General features: G+C 35.2%; 2 protein-coding genes and 1 long non-coding RNA gene across 3 annotated transcripts; 1 reads left to right on the top strand and 2 right to left on the bottom strand.

The window, feature by feature from the left end:
• Positions 1–294: 294 nt before the first annotated feature.
• Positions 295–4,956, bottom strand: LOC147480820 (uncharacterized). The gene is made up of 4 exons (XM_086578179.1): positions 4,677–4,956; positions 3,199–3,517; positions 809–1,686; positions 295–524 (listed from the first exon to the last, which is right to left on the bottom strand). Exons 3-4 carry the CDS (start codon positions 1,494–1,496, stop codon positions 487–489), a joined length of 726 nt encoding a protein of 241 aa, XP_086434305.1. The 5' UTR covers positions 1,497–1,686; positions 3,199–3,517; positions 4,677–4,956; the 3' UTR covers positions 295–486.
• A 1,721-nt stretch (positions 4,957–6,677) lies between these two features.
• Positions 6,678–8,172, bottom strand: LOC147480819 (uncharacterized). The gene is made up of 2 exons (XR_015204387.1): positions 8,062–8,172; positions 6,678–7,611 (listed from the first exon to the last, which is right to left on the bottom strand). It is a non-coding gene; the product is annotated as an uncharacterized LOC147480819 (long non-coding RNA).
• A 2,612-nt stretch (positions 8,173–10,784) lies between these two features.
• On the top strand, positions 10,785–11,336 carry LOC147480818 (uncharacterized). Its single transcript, XM_086578752.1, has one exon. The coding sequence runs from the start codon at positions 10,785–10,787 to the stop codon at positions 11,334–11,336; it is 552 nt and encodes a 183-aa protein (XP_086434878.1).
• The last annotated feature ends 15,664 nt before the right edge of the window (positions 11,337–27,000 follow it).

Below are 27,000 nucleotides of genomic sequence, written 5' to 3'. Positions count from 1 at the left end.
GATCGAAGACTCTTGATAGAGGAATTGAATTGATTGTTAATGAGTGCAAGATAATTTTTAAAGATTGAGAAAACCTCGCTTTTAGCACGCAAGAAATAAATCCAAGTAAACCTACTATAGTCATCAATGAAGGTTACAAAATATTTGTATTGTGCATAAGAGATGACAGGAGAAATTCCCCATACATCACTATGCACAATATCAAAGGGCTGAGAAGCATGTGAACCCAGATTGAGAAAAGGTAGACTTTTGCTCTTAGCTAGCTTACAAGAAGAACAATAAAAAGACAACGAATCAAGGGAAACAGAGTTTTTATTGTATAGAAAACCAGATTGAAACAATGTATGAAGTACCCGAGGATTAGGATGGCCTAGGCGCCGATGCCAATCCTCAGGACGCAAATTAAAACTAGTACAAAAAGAAGACCATGTAGAAATGAAAGAACTAGATTGGGGATGTATGACCAATGGAAATAGTCGCCCCTCCTTAGGACCCTTCACAATTGTCTTCTGTGACATTTGATCCTGCACCACACAACCAAACGAAGAAAAAATCACATTACAATTATTATCAACAAGCTGACCAACAGAAATCAGATTCGTAGATAATTGGGGAGAAACCAAGACATTTTTTATAATGGGAGAAATGTCACCCACAGCAGTAATAGGTAGAGAGCTACCATTTGCCGTGTGAATTTTAAGAGGACCAACATAGGATTTGAGATTCTGAAGAGAAGTTGAATTATTTGTCATATGATTGGAAGCCCCCGAGTCGAGATACCAAGGTTGAGAGGATGATTTTTTGTTACCTGAGAAGCCTAAAGCCGAGAGTGCAGAAACAATTTGGTGTAACATATCCTGAGAGAGAGGTGAGGATGTGGCAGCATGAGCATGAACAATAGGAGCAGGGGAACCAGAATCAGCAACCGCAGAATAAGTAGTACCCTTCCTTCTTGGTGGCCGGATCCGACACTCACTGATGATGTGACCAGACCAATAGTTGCAAAACTTCTTAGTGCAATTTTTGGCTATGTGGCCAAAATCTTTACAGCTGAAGCATTGAGTAGTGGCTGAATCCCATCTCTTGGATCGATGTTGAGCACTATAGGCGACTGAGGAGGAGGACAGACCTTGTTCCATAGAGGCCCGAGTGAGTAGTCTCTGTTCTTCATGAAATAAATCCCCCAAACACACAACCAAAGAAGGAATGGGATCTTTGTTCATTAACTGAGACCTCACAGGTTCAAATTCTGACCTAAGTTTCATAAGAAACTGATCCCTTTTGCTAACCTCATGTACTTGTTGAACAATATCCAACCCATTAGTAGGAAGAGTTGTAGAAATAATATCTGAATATTCTGCCCACAAATTGGAAAAACCAGAATAAAATTCTTCAATGGACAACGCACCTTGAGAGTAGTTACCCATTTCAAATTCAAGTTGAAACCGGCGGGCAGTATTAAACTGATGGTAGATGGTCTTCAAGTAAGTCCACATTGCATGAGCTATATCTTGTAGGGGCGCAGGTTCAGAAGAATCTGGGGTTCCACAGATCCAAGGATCCAAGACATAATTTTGGCATCCTTGGTATCCCAAGAAGTGAATTTGGCCGGTTCTTTCACAAAGATCGTGGGCTGCGGTAGTGCCATCCGATGGCCAAAAAAGCTCCTTTCCCCTTAAAATAATGCTGGCCGAAAGGTCCAGGCAGAATAGTTCTTCCCAGTGAGCCGAATGCAAATAAAATCACTTTTCTCACAAGACATATCGAGAAAATACAATAACGCCAAGAAAACGAAACCCCTAGACTGTCGTGAAAAGCTCAACCACAATGCCAAGAAAACGAAACCACGCAATGCTAAGAAAACGAAAACAAGAAAAAAAATGTTTTTTTTTTTTTTTTTTTTTTGAAACAAGGGCTCCGATACCATGTCAAAGACTCAAGAATATTGTAAATCGGTATTCTCCTTGAGATACCTATGTCCCTTTTATAAAATAGCAAATGATATTTACAAGATATTACAATATATCTTCTAGGATATTTACAAGATATTCTCTAGGTTATTTTGGAATGGAATACAAACAAATCTAGAGAATCTAGGGATATGCTGGCTAGTGTGCTATATTAAAAAGAACCCCCTTTGATATCCACGTGTCCGTGTCGGATATCCACGTGCCCGTGTCGGACACATATCAGACACACATTGTATGTGATTTACCTCAAATTTTGTTATTTTACCGTGTTAGACATTTCGTATCCGTGTCCAATATAGATACACCTATCTGTGCTGATGTAACTTAGCTAATAATCTTTCCTATCTGTCTGTTTCAATAGTAATTAATCACCGTGAAAAATAATATATCTCACCTAAAAATATTAGTGAGTGTACATGATACAACCGTTCCTTAACACTGGCATGACCAACATGCATGTCCAAACAAATATCTCTAGAAAGTGGTCTCAAAATCAAATCTACCAAGGGGAATCAGGTTGAATAAGACAGTCGACTTTAATAAGCATACATCTTTAATCAAGTGTTACTCTGATCTTCCTAAGAGTGCCTCTGCTTTTCAGCCATTCCTAAGTCTTTTTTTTTCAGCCATTCCTAACACCAAGTTAAATTGATTTCAGCTTCACCTGCATAATTTCCATGTTTTCATTTGTAATTACATTTAGTTTGTCTTCCCATGTTATTTGGTATAAGTGTCATTAACAAATGTGCTGTAATATTTCATGTGTTTTAGTTTCATTTCTAGTTACTGCAATCCTAACTTTCATGTAGTCACTCACTACAAAAACTAATATATATTTACTAATAATGTTAGTAACTCTACATATGCTCATGTGTGTTGAAAGAAATTTTTAGAGAGGATGTTAAACCTTAAATAGACTAGGGGGCAGTTTAGTCTTTTATGAAGTGTGTACATTAGTGTATATGTAATAATAAAAGGAAGGAGATCGTGCTTACGTTACCCAGCCGTCTCTTTTTCTTTCCAGTTCACTTCACCTTCCCTATTCAATCTATCTTTACTAAGTTTACCCATGGAAATCAGACTTAATCAGCATATGTAAGGATTATTATATCCAGGGATTGCCTATAGAGCAAGGCACAACCTAAATGTTAAGGGTGTAAAGCCAACGTATTTTGTAAGTTGAACCTGCTACCATAAAATGAGATTAGTACATGAGGAAGATATATACATACTCTCTTTGATGCTGCGGATGATGCACCTCCTTCCAAGAACCGTTTCTTACTGGTTTTATGCTCTTCCAAATTCCCACCATTGTTATTGTTATTCTTCTTTTCTGCTTCGGATTGAGGTTGTTGTAGTGGTGCCAGAAGAGGCAAGGTCACTTGAGGGCTTGGTGAGGCAGAACTCGGAGCTATCACCATGGGATGTTCTTGCTTATTCTGATTCCCAAAGTTGTTGCTGCTGCTGCCACCCCTGGCAAGCATCTCCTTTTGATAGAGAACATCTCTTTGTGCATCCTCAGGATGCTTCTTGTTGCTCTCTTTAGTCTGCCCAAAGTATTTGTTGACATTTAAGAAGGGAAAAGTGAGACGGAAATCGGTAAAAATAGGACAAAATGACCATTGTGGCACTGAATTGCAGCTAAGTCAAGATCCTAGAAGTATTACATAAATAAGTACAAGTGATCTTAAGCGTAAAGTTGAGCTCCTAGAAGAGAGAAGGTCATCAGTGAGGGAGAAGAAAGTTTGAAATACCAAACGGTTATAAGTACTGTAAAGTTGTTTAATTTAATATGGTCTTTTAAATGGAACCTTGCCCAAACGAACTTTACCAAACTTTGCAGTCTCTTGTTACTCAGCGTTAAGTACAGCGTTGTGTGAAATGCTGGGGAGACAAACTGTTATCCGTGATATGCGTGAAAACGCCTATCTAGTTGATTTCAGGTCACAGTGGTTTTATATGTTTTGACCTACTATTCGGTAATAAGTGTGATGAACAAGACAAACATTCTAATTTATGTGGTGTCATAAGTAGTGTGGCTGATAAAACTTCCTATGTTTCTGCTTTGTTTCTAATTACTGCATTTTCAATCAGTGTAAAAGGGTATAAATGTGCAAAATCCTCCCCGGATAATTCATGAGCTCCTTAAAATTAATAGCTAAAGGAATTGTAGAAATTCCCACTTCATGTTGCACAAATTCAACCAATGTTCTGGACGGCTAAGAAACAATAATATCACCCAAGGAACAAACAGATTATCAAGGTACATCATAAATTCTTATAGGTGGAATATTGTGCATATCGGTATTATCAAAATAACAAATTATTATTGAAGCACCATTACAGCCCAAGTTTGTCTATACTGTCATAGAAGTGGAGGAAAGGTGTTATCGTCATTGCAATGATCTAAACATACAAACCTTCTCTAGGCAAAGAATACAAGTCAAGGGTGCTAATATATAAGAGAACAAACCCATAAGAACCTAATATGAACTCTTCAATCACCAATAAAGTAAGCAACCCTAGTAAGAACATATTTGACCAAAACCTATGCTGCACAAGCTAAAATACTCGAATATAGTTGTAAATGCAACTTAATTTACTGCTGGTGAGTGGATTAGTGGAATCTGCATGAATTAGACGAAACCTAATTGCGAAAATCAAAACAAACAAAAATAAAACAAGATGGTTAAAATAAAATAATACCTGGAATTGGGGCATAACCCATCCTGGATCACACCACTCATGATGAACTCGCAAATCCTCAGCTCCAAAATATAGGGTGTGTTTGTTATGATGGAAACATTATGGAAAGGAAAGGAAAATAAGAGTGGTCCACATTTTCCATAGTTTTTAAGGCGTTTGTTTACCCATGGAAAGGAAATAGGCTTTTCCATATGGAAACAAATGGAAAAGGTTTTGTGTCTTTAGCTAACCCCTGAAAATTTTGTGGAAAGGAAAGGAAAGGAAATAGATAGATAAGGACTTACTACTAATACACCCATGACCCAACAATACAATTATTCCTTTCCATAGCTTTTGCAAACAGACATGATTATTCCTTTCCCTAGTTTTTACTTTCCTTTCCCTAGTTTACCAAACACATACCATTTAAAATTATTTACTTTCCATTCTATTCCATTCCATTCCATAGTGGACCACCCATTTTATTTCCTTTCCTTTCCATGAGTTAAAATTTAACAAACACACCCATATTAACTCTTTCGTATCCGGGAAGTAAACGGTGTACCTCGAGTTCTCATGAGCCAGGATGACTTTCCCTTTCCACCACCCATCGTTGTTGAAAGCATCAACGTCTTGGTACTTGTGGAAGCTCTGATTAGATTTTTGAGGGGGTAGTGGCCTTATTACAGAGCGACTAACCAAGTTCTGAAGTAGTTTTGATCCTTCTTTGTCGACCTTTAACCTCGCATACTCAATCAAAATCTTCCTCCTAGTCTTTCTATGGGGAAGTTTCATGATCTTGGCAGTTTACCATGAATCCTTGAAACCTTCATCCTCACTAGTAACCTCAACTTCTTGCCCTTCACTAAAATCATCAAAGGTAACAACCCCACCTATATCGTGGGACCCACCTCTTCTGCCTCCCCCTCCATTACCACTACCATGAACCACTTGAGAAATCCCCACTGGTGATGTGGATGTTGAATTTGTTGTTGTTGTGGGTCTCTTTCTCTTCTTATGCTCATCCCCTCTAGCTTTAGCTTGACCATCTTTTACTTTCCTCAAATACATACTCACAGATCTTGAAGCAAACAAATTCGTTTCAGGGATTCCACCATTCTCCTCATAAGCAGCTCTCAATCGTCCAATCATAGAATCAACACTACCCCAAGCTTGTTGAAATGGACAATGACAAGGCCCTGGTGGATTCGGATTGCCATAAAAATGAAAGTCCAACAAATGCACCCTAGTATTACCAAACTGATTTAAATTCTTCAAAAACTGAATAACTTGACCATCACTACATCTTTCCAAAACTAAAGGGGGTTGATGATTTTTCAAAAACTTCAAAAAAGTATTCCAGTCTCTCTTCTTTTGTGCCTCGTAACGATTTAGTGGAACTAGTAATGAGCCTTGTGTGGATTCTATACATAATGTAGGTGAAGGTTCTAATGTTGAGTCCATAACTTAAAACTGCAAACACAAATGCCACATATTAAGAAAGGGGAGCTGTTGGAGTCCATATTGATGTGTTCTAAAACTACACACTATTGGCATGCGTAATGGCAGGCCAAGATGTTTGCAGTCTCCTGGTGGAATCAAGAGTTTGAATTCAGAATCAGCAGAAAGTAAGATTACAAAGAATTTAGACTTATAAAGAATTCTTGGTTCACACAGACCACTCTCCATTCGGAAGCTGCTATGGTGCTATTGGCAAGGAGAACCATGAAGTTATTTAGCAAATTGGCTGTATTTGTCAGTAGTAAGAAATTTTTTGTATACTTGTAGTATTTCGGTTCGATACTGTTTCAATTAAAGCAGCAACCCCTTACTTGTGGCACTCTTAGTTAACTTGTGATATTATTCCATTTTTGTTACTTGCTCTTGCTGTATCGTTGTGACATTTTCATTTTCTATAATGTGTTTCATTTGGCAAGATAGTACAATGACATCTACTGTGTCTACACATTTTCAACAGATAGCAACATCCATTGAGAACCAAGCTATCACTAACTTAGCCTATAAACGTAAAGCATCACTAAATTATGATAAACTTTATGAACCAAGCTACAAATTTGTAGTTACATGCCAGTATGATTTTAGCATACACAAGGACAATACAATTCAAGTCCATCAGTGACAGAGACTTCTCATTCATAAAAGCAAAAACGAAAATTGACAACATACCAAAATGTTACACATACTGGCGTCTTGCTAACAAAGGGTGACTAAGGACAGTCAAACACTAGTTAAAAATCTACAATTAGACTTTGTAAACAAGCCAGCCCCTCCACCCCAACAAATAAGGTCCATTTGATCCATTGGGAAATTTGAAACAGTTCAGCAGCATTCCAAATCATGAGGCGAATCCTAGCATCAACTTGGGGACCAGCCTCACTGGCTAGATTAGAAATATTTGGCATCTCATATAGCAAACAAAACCTCAGCTGTGCGCTATAAGATCCTGCCCATCTGCTCATGTCCATAAACTCAGTCCTTGGTGGTGAATGTTCTCCTGAATATTGCATTTCTTACTTGTCCCAAGCAGTTGAAAATTGACACGAGACCACGAATCCAAAGACAACTAAAGTTGATAGAAGTACAAGTCAGCCTGCTTGGGATGTTCTTGTTACAGGCGGGAGGTCGACTGAGGTAACATTTATAGGGTAAGTAAATAAGCCGAATCCACCCCTTGTCTCTATCAATCCGGTGCTATTCTTTTTAAATTCTTTCAAATCTTTCACCCATTCAACCTTGGAAGAATGCTCCCTAGTATGATTATGCAACAAAAAGATAGAATTGTACTCGCAATTTGGAAACATAAAGAGCTTGAATGAATCTCCTAATCTGTAGAGAGCATATCTAAAGCTCAGCTGGTCTCTTGGTGTAAATAGGTTGACCTCATTGAACCACAGACAGCTAAACAAGTTGTTCAAGGCAGTGTGCTCCCGTACATCTGCATTTTATCAATTATGTTATTAAAATGAAAAAATCGAGTAAGAAAAACATAGAAACAATTCAAAATACAGGGTATGTAAGATGAAGTAACAATTGATAATCTGCACTATGACCATACATAGTAGACGAGTTCCTAATGAGAGAATAATCCATCAAATGAAAGTTTGTCCAACGTTATAGAAAATGGAGATTGTCAAAAAGTTAACTCTAAACAGAATAATTAAACCATCATCTGCACTGTTGATAGACTCCGTGGTTCACCACCTCATTATTTTGGGTTCAACATTAAAATCCCAATTTTCTTGCATCTCTAACAAATCCCTAGAGAAACTTGAAAACACAGCTCTCAGTGACACCATGATTTCGGGTTCTAGATTTCCTCCTAGCTTTCATACATATTGAGAGTAAAATAATGTAATACAAGAGTGGGAAGTTTAATTTTTCATACCGTTGATTGTCCTTTTACTCGGACTCCATGGTTCCATTCCCTTGTATCGGTATATTTTGATTTGAATATCAATAAGAGGTGGGGCATACCACTTTCTCCGCTTTATTGTATCACTCTCTTCATATATGTTAATTGTAGTAATCCAAAATATAATAGTCCATTCGTCAAAATTTGATTTTGATTTTTTTTTTTTTCTTCAACCTCATTCGGTTGGTATTCATTCTCATTACTTTGGTATGATTGATTTAAATCAAAAGTGAGTGTTTACATGTTTATTGATGAGATAAAAGAATAAAAGGTTATTGGAGAAGAAGCAAAAAAAAAACGCCGTCTTTTTCATCTACAACTGAATCACGTAGAGGAAATGACTTGTTTTGGTCAATAAATATATTGGGTACGCCTAATAAAAAATAAGGATAATTTAGGAAGCTAAATGTATCTAAAATCATTTTATTTATTTATTTTAAAGTTGATAAGAGTAATTTAGGAAGCTAAATGTGTCTAAAATCGTTTTATTTATTTATTTTAAAGTTGGGGTACGGGAGTGTTTTGTTGGGTATGTCCAAAATCACCTTTAAAAAATAAAGCAAAAATGAAAACCAACATAAATTAATTGCACTGTTTAAGTGGACAGATGTCATAAAATTTGTAACAGTTACAGAAATGCTATCCATGTACCCGATTATAGAGGGGTCGGACTCTTTTGTTGGGCTGGTTCCCTCATTTCGCGTGTGAGAGGTTATAGAAAACATTTTTAAAAAAAATATATTGGCGGGTTTTTCGCGTGTGAGAGGTTATAGAAAACATTTTTTAAAAAAAAAATATATTGGCGGGTTTGACCACGTGGTCATGGTCGTGTATCAAATGCCGTTAATACTGAGTAGTTAAAAATGCTCTCAAAAATGGACACGTCACCTTCGGCAGAAAAAAAAAAAGGCAAATTCACAACCATTTCAATTGTTCATACGTTCAATTGTTCGTACGTTTGTGAAGGCTAGGGAAAATAAACCAAAAAACAAAAAGTCCACAAATAAAAACCTCCCAACCTCTCTGTTCCTATTATCTCAATTTGATGAAAAAAGAAAACAAATAAAAACAAATCCCTTCTCTAACAAAACAAGAGAAACCCAATACTGAAAAAAAAAATCCAAAACAATCCCATCGAGATTTAAGGTATGCCCCTATCTTCTTCTTATTCTTCTTAATCCTTAACAATATATCTCTTTATGCTTTTATTAATTTTGTTTACATTTAGAAGGAGGTGGATGTAAAGATAGTTTTATCGCATGATAAATATGTACATAAAACTTTGACAGTAACGTATGAATTTGATGTATAATTAAATTCTCATTTGATGCTGGTTAGGGGCAATGTAGGAAGCTCACAATTTGGTTTCGAATCAGTTTGATGGAATGGGCAAAGAGAGTCCTGGCTCTTTACAAGATTGTGAGATTGTCAGAGTACGTTCAAATTATCAGGTTAGAGTCTGAAGGAGATTAGGGGTCTGTTTTATCCAGAGAAGATGATAAAGATTTTTCCTGGGAATCTCATGTTCCAGAGGGAACAGAAAAAGTAGCAGGTGAAGTAGATGGAGACATTGAAAGGGAGGGTGTTCTTCGATAGCTCAGAAATTTTCGTGACGAAGGAACTCATGATGATGTTGTTGTTGTATCGGTTTCTGAGAGGCAACCGATGAAGTTGAGGGAACTCCAGATCTTTGGCTAAGGGGCAAAAGTACATAGCACAAGGAATTAATGAGATGGATGGTTTTTCTTTTTGCCGTTGATGAAAACCATAAAAGCGAGCCTTTCTCAGATCTTGATTCATTCAGTAGGGAAGAAGGAATTCTGTATATTGTTCCTGAAGAGGGTACGGAGGAAACAACACAAAGAGCAGAACGAACAAATGTCGAGATATATAATGCAGGTGATGCTTCTGGTGTAGCTGAGGCAACCTATGACACTAATGGTAAAGAGAAATTAGAGATGCAGCTAGAAGGTTTATGATTAGATTCTTGCCAAAAAGAAATAGAAATTATATCTTTATGCAATGATTTAAGGACCGAAAGGAAAGAAGGATATATGGAGCAAAATAGTTTGGTTGATGAATTTGATGAACACAAAATCTCACCTGTGGAAACTGTTTTAGTTGGCAACAGACAGGAAAATTGTCTTGATGCAAATGTGGTTAAAGAAGACATTGCTGAAAAGTGTTATCAAGTGACTGTAGCTTTGAAGACGTGTATGGAAGCTCATCCTGATTACTATGAGCCCATACTTCGAGCAAAGAAAGTCGCAGAACAAGAGGCGATGAAGGAGTTGGAGAAAGAAGCTGAATTGAAGGACAAGTATGTGGAAAAAGAATTGGTGGAAGAACCAGGGCAAGAAGCTGCGTTAGAGGATAAATGAGAAAGCTAAAAACTTTTTTGAGTTCTCATTGTTGAATTTTGATTCATGGGTTTACTCTATCTCTCCCTCTTCCGGTGTCTCTGTAACTTCAATTTCTTTTAATTTCATCATTGCTTGCATTTGAATTCATCCAAAGTTAGGCTGATTTGGTTGAATGCTTTGACGAGTACCAATAGATGTGCTGATGATAAGAACTACATTCTAGCTCAGTATTGACTCAAAAGGTCAACTTCACACCACATGAACTAATTTCGACATCAAGGCTTCAAGCTTCGAGATATTTGAATTCTTGGTTAGTAGTTTACTATATTTACAATGAAAACTAAGTACAGAGGAGTTGAGCTTGAAGCCTGGAGTGCTGCCAAAACATATTCAGAGTCAGAGTTTACAAAACTGATGGATGAGCTGGAAAAGCTTGACAGTGGAGCAAAAGACTATCTGATGGGTGAAGACCCAAGGTTGTGGGCAAGATCATACTTTGATGAAGTGTGTAAGTCTGATCATTTGTCTAACAACTTTTCAGAAGCATGGAATAGTCATATATTGATGGCTAGGGACAAACCCATTGTCAAAATGATTTCACAAGTGATGATCTTGCAAATGAAGTTATTATATGACAGGAAAGAGAAATGTGAGCTATGGAATGATAATGATTTAGTGCCAAGGGTTAAGGATATTATTATTGACCTTAGCAGCAAAATTGGAAATTTGAATGTGAGTGGTTCAGCAATTGAAGGCACATTTTTAGTGACTAATGTCTTTACTGGAAAATGGTGGAATGTGGACTTAAAGAGACACACATGTGATTGTCATGAATGGCAAGTCAATCGGCATTCCTTTGCCTTCATCTTTGTAAGCTGCCATTAAACCAAGGAGGCAACAATGGATTGAGTAAGATCATTGAATTTCTCTTTCAGAATCATTTACGTCTTTCTGTGAATCCTTTTCATCTGTCTTTACATTTTTTTAAAAGGGAATTTTGACTTAACCCCCAAAGTTTGGTAGCGTTTTGACTAAACCCCCAAAGTTGGATAGCATTTGACTAAACCCCCATTTTAAAAAATCATTTATGTCCCGGCGTCTTTCTATGAATCATTTTTGAATAATTTCTGCTATCTTTGTGGAATCATTTATGTCTTTTTGTGAATCATTTATGTCCGTCTTTTCCTGTGAAGGGGTCATTTCTATCTTCTTCTTTACGTGGAGTCATTTATGTGAATCATTTTCACGTCTTTACGTGAATCATTATACCTCCATTTGTGTTGTTTTAGGTATTGTAGCCCTTATTTCTCTGCAGCAACTTACAAAAGAGCTTGTCTTTGGGTCACATTGTACCTTACTTGCATGAAGATGAATGGCCTATTGTAAAGTATAGTTGCACTCCATTTCATGTTTGGTATTATAGTTGTAGTATGTTATCGATAGTAGTGTGTTTGTAACAGCCTACTCAAGAAGAGTATATCTATCCACCAATCGGACAAAGACAAAGGCGAAAAGGGTGAATAGAAGAAGAGGTGAAAACTTCAAGGTGCCAAGTTTATGGGCATAATGCCGAGGAGGTTGTCAAGGAGGTCAGGTGGGAGATAATGTCAATGAGAAGCCACTTTATTGCATTTCTTTGCCGAGAATTTCATAGAGGAAGAGGAAGGCCTGGGAGACCAAGAACAAGGCCACTCCCAAACCCCTTTCTTCTCAGACCAATCAATGCACAAGATGGGAGTCAAGTTGCTGAATGTGATTTGCCAGCAAGAGGTAGAGGCAGAGGTGGTAGGGGTAGGGGTACAAGTGGTGAGGATGAGAGCCAACTGCCTACAAGTGAATATGGGAGTCAAGTTGTTGAAGGTGATTTGCCAGCAAGAGGTAGAGGCAGAGGTGTTAGAGGTAGGGGTAGGGGTACAAGTGGTGAGGATGAGAGCCAAGTGACTGCAAGTGAAGATGGGGAGTCAATCTCCTGCAAGTGGGAGAGGAAGTAGGGTGGTAGAAGCAAGTAGGGGTAGGGGGAGAAATGCTCAGAGATGGGAGCCAAGAGGGACTGCAAGTGAGGATGGGGGTGGAAGAGGCTGCTTTGGGGTAGGAGGAGGGGGGAAGTGTTTCTAATCAAGATCATCCATCTGAACTTTTATTTGGAAGTTCACAAGGTCCACAACCTAGCCATCTGAACCTATTCAAACTCAAGAAAGTGTTGCTCCATTGAGGCCAGGCCACAACATACCCAATGCCACCAATGCCACCTCCAAGAAAGAGGTCCGGGAAGGGTACAACATCCTCTCAAGCTTCTTCACAGAGTCTTGACTACATTAATGCTATGTTTTTATGGGGTTTTGTAAGTGTTGTGTTATGGATTTGTTGTAAAGCACCGAGGTTAAGTTAAGTGTTATGTGTAAGACTTCAATGATTTGCTATAAGACTTAATGATTTGTGTAAAATGTACTTGATTTGTTGTGTTGAAAGTGCTATGTAAAATGTACTTGATTTGTTATTCTATTAAGTGTTAGAGAAGTGTTATGTATGTTTAAGTGTTGTGTTATGGATTTGTTGTAAGACTTCTTAAGTGCTGTGTTTTGATCATTTTAAGGCATGTTTGCTGTTATGCATTTTATCATATTAACATGTCGACTTAAATGTAGACTTGAACACTATGTCGAAATTAAATATAGACTTGAATATATCCATTACATTAAAATGCTAATTTCCTCACAAGTTGGTTACATCGGGACACTTTGCCTTCAATATTCATCTTAATAACACCATCACTACACAAACTTAAGTTTCCCCTCCTCTTTAGACTTCTCTTTGTTCTTCACTTCACTCCTTTCCACTTCCACTTCCACCTTCCCTTTTGCTTTAGTTGGTACATCTATCCATTTGTAACCGTTGCATCTTGGTGCACTATTACATCATCCTGGAATCTCAATCCTTTAGTGTGTTCTTGCCCACTCCAGTGAACCCTCATAGTATCTGGACATCCTAAAACACAGGGGATAATCAAGCCAACGACAATCAACCTTCCAATGCCTCGCATCCCCACAAACAAAACAAGACCCATAGTTGATTGCTTTTTGATGACATTGCAATCTAAAAAGCGAGAACAAAACAAATTAAGGTTGAGGTTTAATATTAGTTAGTGTAGACCCCCAAACATCAATATGTTATTTGCATAAACCCCCAATGTTTAAGTAAAATTTTAAGAAGCGAGAAAGAAGAAGAAGGTCGTGAAGAAGATTAAGTGTAATAATAGAACACGAGATGGTTGATTTGTGTTGCTAACCTCGTAAGTGCCACCGCCCATAAAAATGAGATGAGATTTGTGTTGATTGCAGACTAAAGGGTTTGATGAGATTTATATAAAACTCAACGGCTATTTCATAAGGGCAAAATGGGTATTATGTAAAATCTTTGTAAGAATTAAATAATGGCAACGTTTGGGGGTTTTAGAAAGCTAGGTTTAACGTGTTAATGTGGGTGGCAATATTTCATAAGGGTAAAATGGTCAATAGCTAAAATACCAACGTCTGTTACACACAAAATTGACGGAGTGGGGGGCAAACTCAAATGATTTTAAAAATGGAGGGTTTAGTCAAACCGCTACTCATCTGTGGGGGGTTAACTCAAAATTCCCCTTATTTTTTTAGTAATTGAAAAATTGGAATCCAATGTACAACCAATGCATGCATTGCATTTAATTTGCATTAAAAGAATTCTCTCATCAATTAATAAGGGCCACTGAAATTAAATTGATAATATTAAGAATCCAATGTACAACCAATGCATGCATGCATTGAATTTACAACATTTAATTCATTAAATAAATCTTTTTAAATGCCATTGAGAATTAGAAACGGTTCCAAAATGATATAAGTCATACACGTGTCTCTCTTCAGATCCCCATGCACATATAACTCAGATCCCAAGACGATCCCGGCTTCTCTTTGTCCTACCATTTTGTTTTATTATAATAGATGCTAAAAGTTGATAATTTAATCTATGCATATTTGCTTTGATTTTTTTTTTTTTTTTTTTTTTTTTTTTTTTTTAAAAGGCGACTTGAACTTCCATTATTCTTATTCTGTACATGTTTGCTATATTGCCTAAAGAACCATTCGATTGCAAATCTTACCAAGTTGTTTTGGCTTAGAACTTTTGTTAATAGTTTTATAATCCGGGGAAACAATCAATGCTAATTAGTAACCTGTTTGGAGAAAAATATAATACAAAATGTGAGTGTTAGTTTAATGACTTATGATCATAATTTATGTGAATACATGCGTATATGTCCTTTGAAGAAATGCCAACACCCTAATCTATGGATCTCAATTAGGTGAATTCACACACGTGTTCAGTCGGCGTGCTGCGAAATTTTTACAGAGCTAAATAGTGGTAAGTGCATTATCTTCTGTAACACGCATCTATTCAAAAGCTTAACGCTGCATAACAATATTTCTTACAGTCTAAATTTGAAGTACTTCTAGATAATATATACTTTCCATTAGTCTGTTCAAGATGCTTTGTCCATCTACTAATTTGGATTTTATCTATATTTTTTACTGTTTTGATACTATTTCGAATGTAGGCCTTTGTAGTTTAGCAAACACTCTTTTGCTTTGAAAGACCAAGAGGATGTACCAACTCATTGCGCTATAGTGCGAGGACAAGCTCGAGTTCAAAGGGTGGATCAAGCTGAGGTATGCAATCTTTTTTTTTAAGAGAATTTTCCTTCTTGCAGGTGGATGTGAGACCTCTACGACCAAGCAACGACAACAATTTCGAGATGAATCTGATGTATGTGTGCGTAATCTCTTCCACTGTATATATATATTTTTAAATACTTTTTCTTTTTAATAAAGTATACATTTTCACTTCTCTCTCTCATAAAAACTCATTTTACATTTTCTAAACTATAATTGAGTATGTATTGTCTACTTTTACCATTTGCAGTCAAACATAGGAATTCATGGGGAAAGGGCGCGTAAGAAATTTCAGAATGAAGATGAGGTTCATGTGATTTATTTTTGTGGGGAATGTTCCTATAATGCAATGCTATCACGTCTTGATGCTTTTTTATTAAATTTTTATTATTTTTTTGGCGACAATAGCCATCCGTACATGCTGAACGAGGAATGTTGGATTTGCAAATCCGACCTCATGTTGTTAATGAAACCCAGGTTCGTAGAGTATTTCACACAATTTTCAATACGAATACGTTTTATTTGGTTTTTACCGTTGACTATAAAAAAGAAAATAAATGAAATCTTTGATTTACAGGTTTTGAATGAAACTATGGTTACAATAAATATTAAATTATATTAAGTGTATTTTTAGCATTAAAATATTGAATGTTTTGTTAGTGCAATATGTTTTTGTTACAACACATTTGTCACCCCTGGTAGTTAGCTACTTATAACTAATTGTGCCAAGTAATTACAAATAAAATTCTCGGAGCATCTAGTGAACAACTCTCAAGCAACTCAAGTCCAGCTTCAGTACCAACTTCGATCCTACGAGTACTGTTCCTCTAGCACTATCTTGATGCACAATCTCACGAAGCGCTCGAAGAGACAAAGATAGAGTCATATCTTCAGCCACGGCTTAGGGAGGGCGATCTTCATCTAATTGTTAATTAGAATTGCTTATCAAGTTCTTAAACACATCAAACGATTTTCATTGTTATTAAATGTTTTCCATTCTTTTCGCAGTTGAGGTTTGCATTTCTCAATTATTTTGCTAATTTTGCATTACATTGCTCTGAGAAATTTTGTATATAAACGTCAGTACATGCAAAAAGTTTCCTTTACGCATATCTTAACATGTTTAATATTTCGATTTGTTTGGTTGGCTCACTGCTATAGGTCTGATTTTATATATTTTTGAAGGATGCAGGTTCTGAAGGTAGTGGGATTTGATGTGTGATCATTACCTTAGAAAATTGGTAAGATCGTTTATGTACTTTCGCTATTGGCTATATTTGTGAATCGTGAGATCTAACTAATATAAATCAGTAATCCTATATCAAATTAAATTTCTTTAAATATTCATTTCACCGACTTATTTTTTAAAGGCTACTCATATGCTTATTGTGTGACTTAGTGATCATAGATGAAATTGGAAGTAGGGTGTAAACCGTGACACTTTCTTTAGGCCATTGCTAATTTCCTTATTGAGTAAACTTGGGACATATCATTACATGCTAGCCAAACGTAGATAAAAAGGTAATAGTTAATTTTTAATTTCAAGGAGTTACGTGTTTTGTGATTCAAATGGCTATAGAAATGGACGATAGTAAAGTCTTCAGAGAGTCGGCTTATAGAAAGAGTTTGAAAACATTATTACTCGCTGTAGTTAGTGTTATTTTCTTTGTAAGAGTTTGACCACCATTTAGTTGTATTTCAAGGTATTCATTGATCTTTGTAAACCTCAATTGTGTTCATATTTGACTTTTTGTATCTTGATTTGGATTCGTCCAATTTCAAGGGAATGGTTGCAGTGGAAACTTAGTTACCACATTGCAAGTGTACCAAGGTCATATGATCATTTATGTGTAATGCATCGATCACCGTGTTACAAGGATTAGAAAATAATTGGGGTTTTAATTGTCAAAATCCTTCGAACAATAAAAAATAAATCACCATTTAACGGATAGAACTCAAAGGTTTAGCGTTGAAACTTACCTCTCTCGTAGTTAAAGAGCAAGTATCAATTTCTTCTCTCTCCCATAGAAGACAAAGTTTAGACACACATTTTTTGCAATTCATCTGAATCCATAGGTAATCTCCTCTTATGTGTTTTGTTTTCACCTAAAAGTTCAAACACAGTCAAATGTATACTTATTGAGCTATTCTTCATCGAACTCTTGATTACAAATCTTTTGTTGTAAGAATTATTGAAGAAAGTGAAAAGGTCCATGTATGAAATGTCAAATGTTTTATTACAGATATAATTCGTGTTCTCACCTCTCTTTTGCAGGAAAATAAACAGTTAATTGTATGAAGGTGTTCAAAAGGGCCTAGAATCACCAGCATACTGCATTGGCAACTATGCTCCCACCGTTGAGAAAGTAATGCTTCATTGCATGTTGTTTGAGTTAAATACTAATTTGTGTAGTTATTTGATGTTTCATTAAGTACATATTCTATGCAATTTTTTTTTTTTTTTTTTTTTTTTTTTTTTTTTTTTTTTTTTTTATTTTATAGGAATTCTATGCAAATCACATGTATTATTATAGGGTATATGATTAATTCATTGTAGAAACACCTAATTTTTGTAATTTTAGTGTAAACCCCAATGCATACCAAAAGTCTACAAAGCTTTTGATACTTGGTTAAGGAATACTTGGTTAAGTTAATGATTTTGGATACTCGGAACTTTTATAGACTTTAAGTTCTATTTAATTGTCATTGGGGTTGAATTTTTCACACCAACTTTAATTTCTTTAACTTAAATGTTTAAGTACTTTGCTCTTCGCTTGAAAGTTGCCTTTCTAAAATAATTCCTATGATAATTTTCCTTCACCATTTTCATCTGTTGTTTCGATCATTTACATTTATTTTGGTTCCAATTTGAAATTGCATACATGTAGATGGCTGTGATTTTGATCCTATGACCTTAAGTATATAGGCTTCTTCAGATTGATAAGGATTCATCAAATTTATGCTTTCACTTAGAGAACTATAAGTAAGGGAAGCATGCATTAATGGTTGTTTGAAGGTGATTTGCACTAATGTGGAGGTTAGTTTAGACTCAATATTAGCAGTACATATAGTTGATGGTAGATGACATGCACCTTGGTATTGTCTTAATATATAAGTAGGAAGCTAGCAGTTACATGATTCATCATGGGTTAGGGGGTAACGAATCAAGCAGTAGCTAGACTTGCTAGCAATGTTTTTGAGTGTGGTCGATGATGCTATTTTGAATTTTGCACCTCCACTGAATGTATAGTGGAAAAAACTCTCTGGGGTATTTATGATACAAGTCATTGGATGTAGTTGACAAGGTGTTCCTCTCTACCTATATTTTGGCACATTTAACGTCCGAAGTTCCTATATATTTTGGTGAGGTATGTTGGCTAAACCTTTTGAGTGATTATATTGCAAATTGGTTCATGGGGGATTCTATAAACTGCTCATTCCATTTTTTTTTTATTGTTAAACTTCTCTTTACTCACTCTACTGAGTTACTTCATATATATAAGAACCTCAAATACACATTTGAAGAACTTTTGTGGATTGACACCTTTTCTGCGACCGGTTTGGTTTTTTTTATGGTGTATGTTTTTTATTTACTTCCAACTTCATTCAAAGAACTATATTGGTTTGTTTTTAAAGAACCATATTCGTGTTTAACAAAGGATGAATCATGGGCTTGGGAAAGTAAGCAGTGGGTGAAAAAATAGTTTGGTAGAGGTGGGGTACTACTACTAACATCTTTAAGCTTAATTTGTGTGACAATCAATATATTAGTGTTTATGCCTTATGTATAGGCACATTCTTATGCGCACATTATAGCCACATTGTAAATTAATCCAAACAAAATTATGGACTTAAAAGTTGAATTAAGGGCTGATTTTTTGTAGATATCATCTCCCCACCATGGCGAACATGCTCACAAAAATTTAGCTTATTCAAAGAAGTCTAACATTAGAACATGCTTACAAAACTTTTAGACCGTTAGATGAAAAGTTCAAAAATAAACACAAATGAACACAAATGAACACAAATGAATGTGCCTATATATATATATATATATATATATATATATATATATATATATATATATATATATATATATATATATAGTCCCTTTTCGGGCATATTGGGGCTATCCATGTAAGCAGGGGGATTACGAAAAAAGTGGAGAAAAAAAAAAACTGTGATAGATGTCTCCCATTTAGAATGTAAGGTTAGCTAAACCCCGCATAAAAAACCCACGACTATTCCCAAAAAAAAAAAAAAAAATAGCAGTCCCTTTTCGGGCTCATTGGGGCTGTCCACGTAAGCAGGGGGATTACGAAAAAAGTGGAGAAAAAAACTGCGATAGATGTCACCCACTTAGAATGGAAGGTTAGCTAAACCCGCCTAAAAAACCCACGACTATTCCCAAAAAAATAAATAACAAAAAAACCACCACGACTAAAATTAAAAAAACCCTAGAGATTGTCTCGCTAAAATTTTGTCTCTCTTCTCTCTAATCTTTTCAATCTTTATATATGTTGTTTCTGTAATTTTGGGTTTCAGGGTGTAACAGGTGAGATCTTTTGCTCTTTCACAATTTTTATTGATCACTAATTTGTGGTTTCTTTAATCACTATCGGGTATTTCTCTGCTACTGAGTGATGAGCAATTTGAGGGACAAGAGAGAAACATCCGATTCATTGAAGCTGTTTTTCTTTTATTATCCGATTCATTGAAGCAACATGTGAGGTATCTTCTCAAACTTTTTTTTTTTTTATATTTTTTTTTTTTGTAGGAAATTATTCATGATCTATGTCAGAAAGCAATATTGTGATCAATCGTCTCTAGGAAGCCTTCATAACCGATGTTTAAGCAATCACTATTAGTATTTAGTGAAAACACGGGTTATTTCATAACCGATGTTTAAGTAATCGTTAATAGTATTTAGTGAAAACACGGGTTATTCTTTCAAAATGTTGCTCTCTGTCTTGATGGATTGTGAGAACACTTACGGCTGTGGCAGTAAAAGTACCAACATTACATCTCATGTTCCACTTCTTAATGTTATTTTCTTTTTCCATGACATTCAAGTGTCATTTTTTACTCTACAATTAATCTATCTCATGTGATAACCTTATTTTTAACTGTTAAACAAGTTAGGAAGATTGTTGCGGCTGATGCAGCCACACTTCTAATCTTCAGTTTGCAGGTGAGGGTGATGTCCGAGTTGGTACTTTCTCAAACAATAATGCACAAAGGTTTAGCTTCTCCTTGAATTGTGAGTGCTTCTGAATCAGTGTTTTTTTTTTTTTAAAAAGTTTGGTTAATAAGGTTTTCTTTTGATACCACCTGTTGTTGTATTAGCATTAATCCTTATATGTGGTAATGCAATAGCCCCAAAGGCTTTTTGTCATCCTTATGTATAAGATATGCATTATATGTACTGTTGCGTAGGATAGGAATGTGATTTATAGGTTTCAAGAATTCAAGGGGTATATATGGTCTCCAATGATGTCCCATTGGGAAGTTCTTTTCCCGGCCCCTTCTCGAAATTAGTCATTTAATTGGAATGTGAAATAATTTGTTACAAACTCCACATCTTGATAAGCAAAATAGCCCTAAGACATTCATGAGGTCGGGGAGCTAGAATGCCTTGAATATGATATTTAATTATTTTTCAAAATAGGATTTTGGTTTTTGCCAGTATAGTCCTGTTTGACTCTAATCAACTTTGTTGAGGATATAAATCTTTTGTCTATTCAAAATATTAGTTTGCAAAAGAGGTGGTCTTCCTTGCTACTTAAAAACAAATCTTAAGGCCTTGGTTCTTTGTTATGACTTAGACTAATAGGTTTGTGGAAACTCATTCTAATGTGTTATTATTAGTTAATATTAGACTGGATTTGAGTGCATTGGATGCTCTTTAAGTTGACTGCACTAAACTTGGAGGGTTTACTCTGAATGAATTCTCTAAAGATCCCAATGTTGTATTCGAGACTGCCGCTAAAGAAAGAAGGCTGGTATTTTGTTGTCGCACATAGCCCAATTCAATTTGCATCGACCAGCTTAACATCCCCTTTCATTTTCCTCTAACTACTAGTAGGGCGTTTCATTATACCATCTGGAAATTTAAAAACTTTTCTTTCGCTGTGCATAAACACTTTACAAGGTGGTACACAAACTTGGACCTAGAATGTGGGCTTCAGTTGGTTTCCCGTAGAATGCTTGCCATAGAGAATGGGAGTTCATTTTATGTAAGCTATTATAATGAGGAGTTCATTAAGGTGTCCAGTAATTTCTATGTAAGCTTTGGTGGTACACTCGAACAAAGATCTTCTTGGGATGCATGTTGTCTTTTAAAACTTACATTGGTATCCTGCTTGATAAAAGGACAAGGTAAGTAATGTTTATACATAGTTTCTTATTAGGTGTGATACTGTATATATCATTCGTTAGCTTCTACATGTTATGAACATTTTCAAGTAATGATGCACTTAATGTATTTATCACAATTTGCCATATCCATTCCCCCAAAATTAGTCTCACGGGGACTTTATTCTCATTGAGGGTTTGTCCTAATTAGCTTTGTTAAATTGTGTAGTTAAATGTGTTTCCGTGTTTATTCACATGTATGATTTTCGTTTGTTGCCCCTGCCTCCCGGTATTTATGGCGACTTACTGTTTGGCCAAGCTTTAAAGTGTAAATTTAACTTTCTTCTAATGTGGTGCGCCTGACATGAATGTGCCATATGTTGGGGTTTTCGGATGTTAGGAGTCAAGCATTTATCGTTTACTATATATTTATATGTGTTACTGTACTTTTACATTTTGTTCTCTCAAAAATTGCCTATTGGTTCTTTTTTTTTTTCGTATTGCAAGATATTGATTCTCTTTTAGACAGCTGCGTTCAGCTATGGGTGATATTGAACCTGTCGTTCTGGGCATTGAATCTACCGCTTCAATTGTGGAACAGCTTGGCAAGGAATTTGTAGAACTGACATCTCATGAGGATACTTCTGAGAACAAGGTGCAGTGGAAGGAACTTGAAGAATACTTTCACAACCTCGAGGGTTTGTTAAAGAAAAAGCTTGACGAGTTAGAAGAGAAAGTGAAGACATTTGAGGAAAAGGAAACTGAGAGTCGCATATTGATTCAAGAGAGAGAGAGGCAACTGTTGCTGCTAAAGAGCAAGCTTTGTTGGATCGGGTTCAAGAGCTAAAAGAAGTTGTTGCTGCTACCATTGACGAGGCGCGAGAGAAGTTCAAGCCTGGATATCCTGAACCTACCACTTTGGATGGCAATGCAGAAAACAAGGTAAGTAGCTCACTCGATGGTGATCCTGATGCAACCATTCATGATCCATAAGAGAATATGGTAACCACATATTTCAAATTGGGTCCAATTTTTAATGTAAGAGATGAATTGCATGTAGGGAGGCGTGTTTCTTACAACTATTTTAGTGAACATTTATGATTTTACCTATTGTTCAAATTGTTCAAGAAAAACTTAAGAACATTTCATGCCTAAGTGATGGAAGAATAAAACTTTATTGTCACTAGCGTCATTGAAGCTCACAAGGCTTATGAATGAGAGTTACTTGACTGTCAATCCTCATAACATCTCTAGGAAACAGTTGTCTTCTGAATATTATCATTGATGTTTTTATATTCCTCTCATTATTAGAAAGTAGAAAGTGGTATGTTCAATGTTGGTACCCGCCTCTTGATTTTGTTCTATTCAAATTGTAATATAGTTTTTATATATTAAAATATGGATCTATAGTCATAATATATTTCAAAAGACTTGAGGCTTTGGGAATGTATGACAATATCATTTTTCAATGTAATTTCATGGTAACATAATTAGGATGGCAGAAAGGAAATTACATCTGGAGGTTAACGAATAAAAATTCTGTCTTAGCAGTTAACGATCATTTCAAGCTAGAATTTCTTTTATATTTTTTTTTATTTCACCAATTAGTAACCACAGATTCCATACTTCAGTTTTGCTTTTGTAAGATTGGAATCACCAACTGGGTTCACAAGACAAAAAAAAAAGAATGGGAGTTTGTTCTCCAAGATGTGAGGTTTGTTACCTAAAACACCGTATCCTATTTCATTTTTATATTTTTATCAATTGTACGTACTTTCTACCCGTTTAGTTGTAGACAAGTGTGAAGTTTATGTGTGTCGCTGAGTTAACTGAATATGTGTTGCCTTGAAAAATTGTAAGAACAAATACTATCGTATTCATTTCTATGCTATTGTAATAATTTATATTGTCAGGTTAAAAATAACTATCTCATTTTTGTTATGCTTAGCTCTTCCAGCATTGTTCTAATTAATAGAGGTCTTTCAACATGGACAAGATCACTAAAAGCACAATGGTTTTATTTGACTGCATTCACCTCTAGGATCTACAATGGCTTACAGTAAGTGATGTTGAATTCATTGCCCAAGTGTCTATAGAAATCGTATTTACATTAGATCATAACCCCACAATGATTTGTTTTCAAATTTCAAGTTCATATAGAGGTGTATGCTGTGAGAACTATGTTGCTTCCAGAACTAAATCTAGAGTGTAAGTGATAAGTTCATAGGAAATGAAATATTTATACCTATAGCGAGTCCACCAAGAAGCTTGAGCAATAGCACAAAGTTGTTTATTCTTAACTAACTTCCACAGCATCAAGTTCCACGGAAGTTAGTTCATTTATTTCTTTAACTCTAGGAACTAACATTGCCATTTGCTAAGTGTTTGATGACAATACATTGGTACATAACACCTTAATATGATAATTAATGGCTTTAAAGCTACATATGGTAAACTTTCTGTGGAAGTTGATACCCCCACACTCTCTCTCTTTATGCATTTTGTAATTTGACAAATAGGGTTTTTCCCTTCTTTCGTAAAGAAAACTACGTCTTTTATATTGTTTTGGTTTGTTGTGGTACTTTGTATGTGACAATTGCTGTGAATTAAGTGTGTATTACATTTTTTTAAAAAAAAACTTTGTTATGTTGCACAATATGCTTTTAAGCATCTCAAAATGGATCTTTAGCTCAATGGAAGATCACTTGAGTGTGGAAATACATCCAAGAGAAGAGATGGTGGTTCAAATCCACCAAGGTCCCATCCATATTTTGAGTAGTATATTAATAAGTGACTTTAAAAACTACAAATGATTGGTCTTGCTATAGTTCTAGCATTCAAATACAACAGTCCATCGATGATACTATATGCGAAATCCTTTATAACATATTAATAAGTTTTTACAAAAAAATAATTAATGGTCTTCTTTTTGTCTCAGGTAGGCTCGATGACCAAAAACTTTGACTGGAACTTTTCGGCAAACATGTTTGAGATTTATAGTTCCGAAGGGTTAGCAATCGATATTATTTAGGGTGTCCTCATGGTAGCAAGGGTTTGGGCCTTCCACAACGTGATGTTGGTGAAATGTCACCTCCAATACATAAAAGCAGACCTTAAAGTCCTAAATTGTCATTTAAAAGATGCTATTGTAAGTTTTTATAGGTTGAAATCAGCAAATTATGTGTAGTGTAAGTATCTTATGTAAACTAAAAACAAATGCAAGGAACTAACCTCAAAGAATAATTAATGAGAAATCAGAAACTGGATGCAAATGTATCGAACTAACCTCAAATAATAATTCACGAAAAATTGGAAACTGTATGCAAATACATTGAACAAACCTCAAAAAATAATTAACAAGAAATAAAAAACTGGATGCAACTGTATTGAACTAACCTCAAAGAATAATTAAACCTATTATATTAAATACTACGAACGGGTAATACTAGACAAGAAACTAGCCGGTTGCAACTGCATCGAACTAATATCAAATTAAATAATAATTAATTAATGGAAAGTCAGAAATTGGATGCAAATGCAATAAACTAACCTCAAAGAATAATTAATGAGAAATCGAAAACTGGATGCAACTGCATGAAACTAACCTCAAAGAATAATTAATGGGAAATAAAAAACTAGATGCAAATGTATCAAACTAACCTCAAATAACAATTAATGGGAAATTGGAAATTGGAAACTGGATGCAAATGTATTGAACAAACCTCAAAAAATAATTAACGAGAAATTTGAAACTTGATGCAACTGCATTGAACTAACCTCAAAGAATATATAATTAACGGGATATTAGGAATCATAATGCAACTGCATTGAACTAACCTTAAAGTATAATTAACGGAAAATCAAAAATTAGATACAAATGCATTGAACTAACCTCAAATAATAATTAACTTGAAATCGAAAACTGGCTGGATACAAATGCATTGAACTAACCTCAAAAAATAATAGGAAATTGAAAACTCAGTAATCTTTGATGATCTCATATAGTGAAGGTCTTGTGTCCTCAGGTCTGCTCAAAATAGTTCAATGCATGTTCTTTTTTACCTAATAACGCAAGCGACACCGTACAATGGAAAAGAACATGCAGGGTTCTCACCAAAAGACATCTCATGGGAAGTACTTCAGTACGTGGTCACACAAGGATGTGCTCTTGTTTTAACCATCACGACTCCATTATGCAAAAGAACGTCATCATATTAAGAATTTCAGAATTGCACTAGTTTGAGGTACTTGAACCTATCTATGTTAATCTAACATTGCTTTATAGTATTTAAGCTGAACAATCACTATTGCAAAACCTTATCTGATGGTTTTTCATGATTTCTTCTCCATATTCGAAGAAAAGTAAAAGCTAACAAATGTTTGACAAATAGGTAAAATATAGAATAATAACATTTGTTGAATTTGTTGGACTGATGGTCCTTTCAACAGTATCATGATATTTTATCTTTGGTTAGCATCGAAGATGAGGGCCTACCACCAGGTTCTCTATTCTTTTGATTTTTCTTAAACTTTCTTTTGTTTTGTTTTTATTTTCCTCTTTATTTATTTGGTTGTCATGTATCTTTTTCCAAAATTTTGTCTCTGCAATAGGGTTTCAACTCTTTGTTCTTCTATTTTATATTACTTTTTGTTAATGTTGAGATGATACCCTCAAAGCGATGAAAAATTCAAACTATTGATTTCTTCAACTATAAATTTCCAGGTCAAATGAGATGGATCCTGCTGACTTTAAAGTTGAGGAATTTGTGGCCAGCAAAGACCCCTTAAACTGTTTTTATGAAGAGTTGCTATCTAGCAATTGAAGGTCTGTAACGCTAAGAAATACTTGGCATGCCATCAATAATCACTATATTTTCAACTTTGCGACCATAATTGTATCACATATCAAATCTTTCTAGAATGATATTATTATTATTATTATCTTATTATTTTGTAATTGAGACCATTTTAAAACTCCACTATTAGTGATATATATGAAGTCTTCATACAATTGTGTCAAACAATTTTGTTAGGATTATCCTATTTTATTTCTTCAAATTGATATAAAAAAAAAAGAAGGAAAAAGAAAAAAGAAAACCTGGACAATTAGTTTGTAAATTATGGCAGTATTAGTAGTGGTTGTATTGCATGTCATATCCCAGAATGACAGATGGTTTTGTAGTATTTTTCTAAGTCGCTTCAAGTACATGATGCATTGAAGCATTCCTTGGATTATTGGATTATTTCAGGCAATAGCAAAATTTAGTGTCTAATTAATTAATTATGCTTTTTGGGATGGTATTTCAGACAATGGCATGGATATTAGCTGAGTACTCAAAATTTCATGGCAATTCACTTGCTGTGGTGACTGGAAAACCTGTTGTAAGTATTTATCAAAACTTACAAAAAATTCAATATTTAAACAAAAGCTCACTTTGAGAAGTAGGACATCCTATATTATGAAGCTGATGACATCAAATGCTACAATAGGA

Source organism: Coptis chinensis, chromosome 8, assembly GCF_015680905.1.
Source record: "Coptis chinensis isolate HL-2020 chromosome 8, ASM1568090v1, whole genome shotgun sequence".
In the NCBI taxonomy this organism is placed as follows: Eukaryota; Viridiplantae; Streptophyta; class Magnoliopsida; order Ranunculales; family Ranunculaceae; genus Coptis; species Coptis chinensis.
This window is presented reverse-complemented; position numbering and strand designations above follow the sequence as displayed.

Excerpts from the sequence above, each read along its gene's own strand:
- LOC147480820 (XM_086578179.1), bottom strand. The coding sequence starts at position 1,496 with ATGTGGACTTACTTGAAGACCATCTACCATCAGTTTAATACTGCCCGC. Across the intron at positions 525-808 it reads CTCGGCTTTAGGCTTCTCAG|GATCAAATGTCACAGAAGAC; the intron begins GTAACAAAAAAT and ends TGTGTGGTGCAG.
- LOC147480818 (XM_086578752.1), top strand. The coding sequence starts at position 10,785 with ATGAAAACTAAGTACAGAGGAGTTGAGCTTGAAGCCTGGAGTGCTGCC.